The following is an 8,647-nucleotide window of genomic DNA, read 5'->3' as shown; positions in this document are numbered from 1 at the left end:
CTGAGAGGAAGAGTCTAATTGCTTTGGAAAGGCCTAATCACTGCATCCAGAATCTTTAATGGAAGCCTTGTTATCACGTATCATTAAGTCACAGGATGAATAAATCAGGCCGTGTCTCACAAGCTCGTTCACGGCCGCACATAAAAGCAATCTGTAGGTTTGCCCGAGCAAAGAGGAACAAACAAGCCATTAAGAGGCCAGAATCTCTGCCATCATGGAAAAGACTGATTGGAGTTTTAAACACACAGCTAACAGGCCTGAAAGAGCCATGCTAATTGATCTGATGAAGCAAGAGTTGTTGTCAATTAAACTATCAGAGCCACTGGACGTATCTTGGGCTGACGGGTCAATATTTGAGCATTTGTCGTCAAAGAGACCCTCTCTGTTCATAACAAGCAGCGCTCGCGGCCTTCAGGTGAGGACGAGATTCCTCCGGCAGCCCAGGAACATATCACTCAGGCCTCATTGTTCACTCAAGTGTGCTGTTTGCTCTTCAATTAGGCCTAATTCAGCTGGAGATGGAGCTTTTATATCGCCGTCAGACTTTCTGCTTCACTGTCTGCGCTGTAAAATAATGACTTCTGTAAACGTGAGCACAGCACCAGATCATAAATACTCAGTCAGGGGGGTTTCGTGAGGATAGGCCGCTTTTTGCCCAACAGAACGAGTTTGGAAGTGAGTGATATGTGACCCTGGAGCACAAAACCAGTCATAAGGGTCAATTTTTTGAAATTGAGATTTATGCATCATTTGAAAGCTGAATAAATACGTTTTCCATTGATGTATGGTTTGTTAGGATAGGACAATATTTGGCAGAGATACAGCTATTTGAAAATCTGGAATCTGAGGGTGCAAAAAAATCTAAATATTGAGAAAATCATCTTTAAAGTTGTCCAAATGAAGCTCTTATCAATGCATATTACTAATCAAAAATTAAGTTTTGATATATTTACGGTAGGAAATTTACTAAATATCTTCATGGAACATGATCTTTACTTAATATCCTAATGATTTTTGGCATAAAAGAAAAATGTATAATTTTGAGCCATACAATGTATTGTTGGCTATTGCTACAAATATACCCCAGCGACTTAACACTGCTTTTGTGCTGCAGCGTCACATATATTAGCATTAACCCATGTAACGTTGTCAGTTATAAACAGAAGTGTTAATGGAACGTTCGGTCAGAGTGATCTGGTCTGTGATGATGTTCTCAGAATGTTACATTTTTCGAAAAAGTTAGACTTTTGTCTAATGTAACAATTTTAAATGTTACTGTTTAACATCAGACAGCATTCAAATGTAACGTTCCCCTAATGTCTGCGAAATGGAATGTTTCTTTAACATTCGCAAAATCAAGAAAAAACATTTAAAGAAAAAACATGTTTCAGAGAACAAATAGAGAAATAATATTTTCATAATTGAATGAGAATGTTAGCAAAACACATTTGAATATTTTCTCTGTTCTAGCTCAAGAGACTTAATAGAGATATCAGTTTTGTTTTATTGAACTGTAACTTTTGTCTCAGATTTAGAGTTTCTTCAAAAACTACAAGAAAAGCCTCCATACGTTCTTTATTAATCAGAAAAGCTTTTGAGCCTGACTGAAAATCCTTGTCCTGGTCAAAAATGACCGACCTACAAAAAACTGCTTATACATTTCTTGTCATGCTCTATTATCACCAAATCTTGGATTCGATCTCTTTCTAAAGTTTTCTTTCAATTAGCACAGGTTTTTTTTGTTTCTTTATGGAGCTGCTTGAGTGCCTCATTAATCTGAGCTCATGCACCATGCAGGTTATTGGGTGAATATCGCCAAAATTATTTACAAATAGTTCCTTTTTTCACTTTATTTAAAATGACAGTCCTTTTTTTAAAATTGCTTGTAAATCTCTCCTTATGCTATGTTATCACAAATGGAACTGATTGGTCATAGGCCTCTTTGATCTGAGCTTATTGACTGAAAATGATCCACAGATAATGCTTTTTCGCTTTTGAGATGTGTTTGTGATATTTTGAATGCAGTGCTTCGTTTTGCAAGAGATGCGAGGCTTTTTGCATTTTGTGTGCAGTTCTTGCATTTGTGTGTGAAGTTTTGAAAATGTGTGTAAGCAGATAACAGCTCAAATCATGCACTTTGAAACCATTTAAGGTTCTCATTTAACCTTCATCTTTTAGAAATATGAATTTTGCATAATTATGCATTAAAAAGGCAAATTAAACAGAAACCTTATCCCCAAAATATTTATTGACTAACACAAAATATTTTCCACGAGACACCAGATACAGGTTTGGATCGAAATCTACACATCCATTAAGTTAATTGTGCTACTAAATGTACAGTATGATACAGTATGTACAGTGCTGAGATGATGGACTCATAGCTGAGGGTTGATGGAGAAGTGTGGGTCCTCCTCGATGTCCAGCTCTTGATCTGAATCCTCAGACTCGCCTGGACTCGATCTGTCCGAGTTTCTCTGCTCGACCGAGTCCTCCACATCTCTCTTACCGCTCGGAGGATTCTCCTGTTTCAGCAACATCACACAAGCATGTCAATATCACATGTTGTTTGGAGCTTTTCATTTAGCGGCATTTATTTATTTATTCATTTGCCGTCTTTGAAAAAAAAAAAAAAGAGATTATAAATATTATAGAGATTTTCTACACTGAAAAAAAATGATTCATTGAATTTACTTTTTTTTTTTTAAGGTAAGTGGTTGCAATCAATTTATTTTAGCTACATTTAAATAAACAAATTTATTTGACTAACTTTCAGCATATTTTTTTTTCTCAATTTCAAAAAATTGACCCTTATGACTGGTTTTGTTGTCCAGGGTCACATTTATGAAATGAAAAATGTGTTACTGAGCAATAAACTCTCTCATGCTCCTTACACTGAAAAAAAATCATTCATTGAATTTACTTTTTTTTTTTTAAGGTAAGTGGTTGCAATCAATTTATTTTAGCTACATTTAAATAAACAAATTTATTTGACTAACTTTCAGCATATTTTTTTTTAATGAAATGTAACTAAAATAAATTGTTTGTGACCACTTACCTTAAAAAAATTTAGTAGCATTTTTTTCAGTGTAGGAATTATAAACTTTAGGCTATATTAATATTATAGCCTATTCTAGGCCTGTTGTTCAGATTTAGAATTTAATATTCAGGAAATTCGATAATAATTAAAATAGGCCTATTTAAATACATGTTTCTTTAAAGATAGTAGAAAACATGATACAGTACAATTATTTTACTGCATTAAAATAAAAAAAATAGTTGTAAACTTTATTTCGTATTTATATTTTGTATACATTTTATTCCGTTTTATTTTTTTTTACGAATTATTTATTTATTGCGCTGTTATAAAGCAGCGATCAAAACGAACGAACAGGGTAATTAAATAACAATAAATAAATAGGCTAGGTGTAGAAACAATTTTCACCCAGAAATCGCAAGTAAATTTCACAAAAACAAAGAAACGGCGCATTAAACGTGACATTTTGTTAAAGACCGAAATAGTATTTTCTTGTAAAACGCGCTCCAGTAAGCTAATCTCAATTTAACTTCGAAAAATCATTTGTAGTGTAATAAAATAACAAAATAAAATAGTACAACAATAAAAACCTGCTTTTCTTAAGATTAAAGTCACTTTAAAAGTGGGAAACCTTCATATATATAAAATATATTTATTTGTACCGTGCATTTTTCTTTTCGTTCATGATCCGTGTTTTGGTTGTTAGTTGTGTTTGTGTTTGCTGTAAATGTTAAAACGAAACGTCAGCAATTCTGATTATTATTTAGGATAGTTATCATAGCCTAGGATTCCGTATAATTATTACACTCTAAAAAATGCTGGGTTAAATACAACCCAGCGCTGGGAAAGATATGGACAAACCCAGCGATTGGGTTGTTTTCAACCAACTATTGGGTTAAATGTTTAACCCAACCTTCTAGGCATTAACCCAATCGCTGGGTTTGTCCATATTTTACCCAGCGCTGGGTTGTATTTAACCCAGCATTTTTTAGAGTGTACGATAATAAAATAAACTCTTTGTGTGTGCATTAAGAGCAGATTCTCACCTGTTTCAATCGCCTCCATTTCGCCCGCCGGTTCTGGAACCAGGTTTTCACCTGCAGAAGACACACAGACTAAAGCATGTTTGGCTGTGGAACAGATGAGTGAAAGTGCAGCTCGTGTTGTCTTGTTGACTCGCCTGTCTCTCGCTGAGCTGCAGCATCTTAGCGAGTCTCTTTCTCTCGGGAGGAGACAGATACTTCTGGGTCTCGAACTTCTTCTCCAGCTCGAGGGTCTGGTCGTTGGAGAAGCGAACCTGTCCGCCTTTCCTCTTGTGCATAGGACGCTGGATGAACGGCGTCCACAGCAGAGGTTTACCTGTAAAACACATGAATAAGTGCGTATCAATTGCACGAATTTATGTTTTGATTTGGCGTACTATTTATATGCAGAAGTGAACTTTCGCGTGCATATGATACGCAATGGGTAGGGTTGTGGGGTAGATGCGTATCATATGCACGTAAAAACTGCGTATCATATGCACGCCAAAGTCAATTTCTGCATAGTGCACACACGTTATGATCACGTCAAGAATAAACGCGCGTATAAAGAGCGAGTTTGACTCCTGCAGGTCTTCAGACTGAAGGTGAATAACGTGTTTGGTTTGTCTGTCTGTCAGCTCGAGCATCCGCTGAAAGCTGGAGTTTATGAGCAGAAGGACTCTGGCAAAATTTCCGTCAATGTGTTTCCTGTTGGTTAATCTGGTGAATGGGGTGAACATCCGTCCAGTCCCCTCACAAACACAGAGGAAACTTGATTCATCCCGCCTGTAAACACCCGATTAATCACGTGCTGAGACCTGTAGGAAATGATCCGTTTTTAAATGTTTTTAAAATGTAAATCTTTTTTTCTATCTATTAAAAAAAAGATGAAGAATATTCAGAAAATGAGATAATTATTAAAATATTTAAATATGCAATCCTATGTCGTAGAAGTATTTTAGAGCATAAAAATAATAATTAAATAATAAATATTATTTTAAGAATAACAGATATATATATATATATATATAGCAGCGCAAAAATGAAATAAAATAAAAACATAAATATATGTTTTTGGCCATATATATATATATATATATGGCCAAAAACATATATGTTTATGTATTACGCATAACGAATAATTTATTTTCTACCCATTTATTTTTGGCCATTTTCTGAAAATATATTTTAAAAATATAATTCTATTTTTAAAAAGCATTTGGGAATATATTCTGTCCTCCATATATTTCATAGTTCAAGAAAATACATTCACATGTGTCACATTTAAAGAAAAAAACTTTATATATTTTGTGTACAACACCTATAACATATTCTCAATTAGCCTTGCGATTCATAAAACTATTTTAATTAAGAGTAATGAAATTCAAATGGTGTAATAAACTTGGCAGGATTGTGTTATCTCATTTAGACTTTTTAAGGCATTAATAAAGATATGAGTATATATTAAATACAAATGTATTTATTTAGATGATATAGAGCTATCATCTGTTTAGTGTAGGCCATGTTAATACAAATCATATTTGCAATAATAAAACTGATCTCAAATTTCTATAGGCATTTGTTTTGTTTTAAAAAGCAAGCGTGCGTATAGAGTCACTACTAAGTTCCGTGAGGTGTGTTTGAGTTTTAGCAGTTATGAAGGTTCAGCCCAATGAAAGGAAACGAACAATCTGTAAAAAAACGGACCCCGGCTATCAGAAGCCGAGTGTTTCCTGAATATGTGTGTATTGAGGATGTGGATAAAATAATCAGCAGCGCGCACGAGTCCTGCTCCAGGAAAACATCTCAGCTTCTGAAAGCACATTTACTCCTATCGAGAGCTCAAGATTTCCGGAGTGAACGGAAAGGCTCAGGGCTTGCTGAGCTCAGGCAGTTTGAACCTCAGACCGACAACACGCGAGGAAGACCAGCGGAGTCTTCCTCACCCAAACACGCTGAGAGCTCAACATCTGGAGCACGATCCGAAGTCACGCTCGTTTCCAGCAGCAGGGTCACAGAAACGCGCTTTGAACTGCAGTTTCGAAATCAAGAAGAGCTTCCTCTTCAGGTCAGTCTGGTTTATACTATTAACCACACGAGCTGTTGGTAAACACACCTCACGAAGCCCAGCTTTCTATGTCCAAATCACACCAACTTTTAGGCACAATTTCACAATTTAAATGCACGTCGGGTTTCACTTTTACGCACACATATTTCAATCCGACTTAAACCATAAAAACGAGTTTTGTGGGTACAAATGAACGCATTTAGGTTGTTTCAGTAACGTTACATCATTTTGACCAGATTCAGTTAACGTGGAGTCAGATTTTTAATAGGCTACTGAAAGAAAGCGTCAACCACTCTCTATCACCATGCAAGGCAGTAATCTTAAAAGCTACCAATTTAGCATTTTAGACACTAATATGCACCCTTTACACTCTTCAAAATAAAGGTTCCAAAAAGGTGTTTTTTTCAGTGATGCCATAGAAGAACCATTTTTGGTTCGCAAAAGAACCTTTCAGTGAACAGTTCCTAAAAGAACCGTTTTGAAGAGCATTTACAAAATGTAAAGAACTTTTTCGACTATAAACTTGAATGTTTTCAACTTTTTCTGCATTTGAAAGGTTCCACGGATGTTCAATGTTCTTCATAGAGCCATTGATGCCAATAAAGAACCTTTATTTTTAAGAGTGTAGAAAGGTAAAAAGGTACAAAAGTGTAACTTTTGTAAAAGTAGCGCCGCATGCAGCGACAGAGCTTGCTAGGGTAAAGTGCGTGTCAGTAGCACGAGTTTCTGCTACTATTTGGCGTGCTATTTATACGCAGAAATTGACTTTGGCGTGCATATGAAACGCAGTGCTTAGGATTAGGGGTGTGGGGTAGGTGCGTATCATATGCACACATGCGTATAAAATAGGACGCCAAATATACATTGAAAATTGTCCTATTGATACGCATTTTCATGAGAGCGGGCTCTTCACCAGTTCTGGTTTAGATCGAAACAGGACAGAAATGAGTCTGGCTCTCACCCAGCGGGTCGTGGCGGATCAGCGCGTGCGTAAAGTCTCGCTGGAACGGGTAGATGGACGCGTAAGCGAGCGCCTGCTGGGTCAGAACCGGGTGGATCGGCGTGGGCTCGTAGATCGGGGTCCGGTAAGACGGGATCAGGCTGGTGAACGACGAGTTTGGAGACGGCAGGGTCGGCGTGGGCGCCACCGGGCCAGGCGCGGACGCGTTTCTGCCCAGAATGTCCTCGATGTAGAAGGGCGTCGGGTGAGCGGGCGGCGCGGGCGTCGGCGCATAAAGAGGAGCGTGCGAGGGCTGGAACTGCATGGCTGGAGAACAATCCTGTGACTTCTGCTTCCATGCAGTTCGTCAGGTTGCGATGAGCGAAAGCGGGAGGTCACTAGTGAGGGAGGGCATGATGTTTTATGAGGGAGGAGAATAACGGGTCAAACTTCCTGCAGGTACGCGAGCTCTGATTGGCTCTCCGAGAAGAATGAGATGAAGGAGAAGACAGAAGAAACCTGAGGAGGAGGAAAGTCAGGATGCACCTGGATTAAACACACACTCGTGAAGCTGCATGATTCAATCTTACTTTCATTTAAGCCTCATTACTAAACCAAAAGCCCAATTTAATGGCCTTTCATGACATTGTTAATAAAAAAAGTCATCATTATAAACCCGTTAAAATAAAAACATTAAGTTAAATTGCTACAAATTTTAATTAAAATGAAATTCAGTAAACTGTATTTAATTACTACTGATGAAAGTTGAAATTATAGAAATTAATAGAATTAATTATAGAAATGAATAATGAATAAAATCAATAGAAATCAAATGGATAAAAACAAAGATGACTTTATTCTGATTGTATTCCGGTTATTCGTCTCTGTTAGAAATTATTTGTAGTAAATATTTTGTGATTTTATTTTTATGCTGTTTTGTGCAATGGATTAATAAAAATAAAAAATAGGCCTAATTATAAACCCGTTAAAATTAAAACATTAAGTTTAATTGCTAAAATTTTTAATTAAAATGAAATTCAGTAAACTGTATTTAATTACTACTGATGAAAAATCGAGTTGAAATTATAGAAATTAATAGAATTAATTATAGAAATGAATAATGAATCAAATCAATAGAAATTAAACGGATAACAACAAAGATGTTCTGACTTTATTCTGATTGTATTCCGGTTATTCGTCTATGTTAGAAATTATTTGTTGTAAAGATTTTGTGATTTTATTTTTTATGCTGTTTTGTGCAATGGATTAATAAAAATAAAATCACGAAATATTATAACGAGTAGTAATGTCTTTGATTTGAAAGACAATGTCTTTACTAAAATAATAAATAGAATATAATCTTGTATTTAGTTATCATAGAATGAAGTGGATTGTAATGAATGAGACACTCATCACAGTCACTGAAGCTCTGCAGATCTTTCTCAGAGAAACCCGACTAACATCAGCTGCGCGTTTATCAGCAGATGAAGCCGTGTCACACATGAAAGGCTGATCTGGGAACAGCTAATATTTGCGCTTTGCCAATCATTGCAGTTAATTGATCTGCTGTCAGTCGTGGC

At 36.2% G+C, this 8,647-nt stretch overlaps 1 protein-coding gene across 1 annotated transcript; it reads right to left on the bottom strand.

Annotated features, from left to right (window-relative positions):
• Positions 1–2,053: 2,053 nt before the first annotated feature.
• LOC107746752 (hematopoietically-expressed homeobox protein hhex-like) lies at positions 2,054–7,716 on the bottom strand. Its single transcript, XM_016561045.1, has 4 exons — positions 7,089–7,716; positions 4,218–4,396; positions 4,084–4,134; positions 2,054–2,525 (listed from the first exon to the last, which is right to left on the bottom strand). The coding sequence occupies exons 1-4, from the start codon at positions 7,390–7,392 to the stop codon at positions 2,379–2,381; spliced, it is 681 nt and encodes a 226-aa protein (XP_016416531.1). The 5' UTR covers positions 7,393–7,716; the 3' UTR covers positions 2,054–2,378.
• Between the last annotated feature and the right edge of the window lie 931 nt (positions 7,717–8,647).

Source organism: Sinocyclocheilus rhinocerous, unplaced genomic scaffold (genome assembly GCF_001515625.1).
Source record: "Sinocyclocheilus rhinocerous isolate Xijiao unplaced genomic scaffold, SAMN03320098_v1.1 scaffold409, whole genome shotgun sequence".
NCBI classification, from domain to species: Eukaryota; Metazoa; Chordata; class Actinopteri; order Cypriniformes; family Cyprinidae; genus Sinocyclocheilus; species Sinocyclocheilus rhinocerous.
The sequence above is the reverse complement of the archived record's forward strand: the minus strand, read 5'-3'. Positions and strand labels throughout refer to the sequence as shown.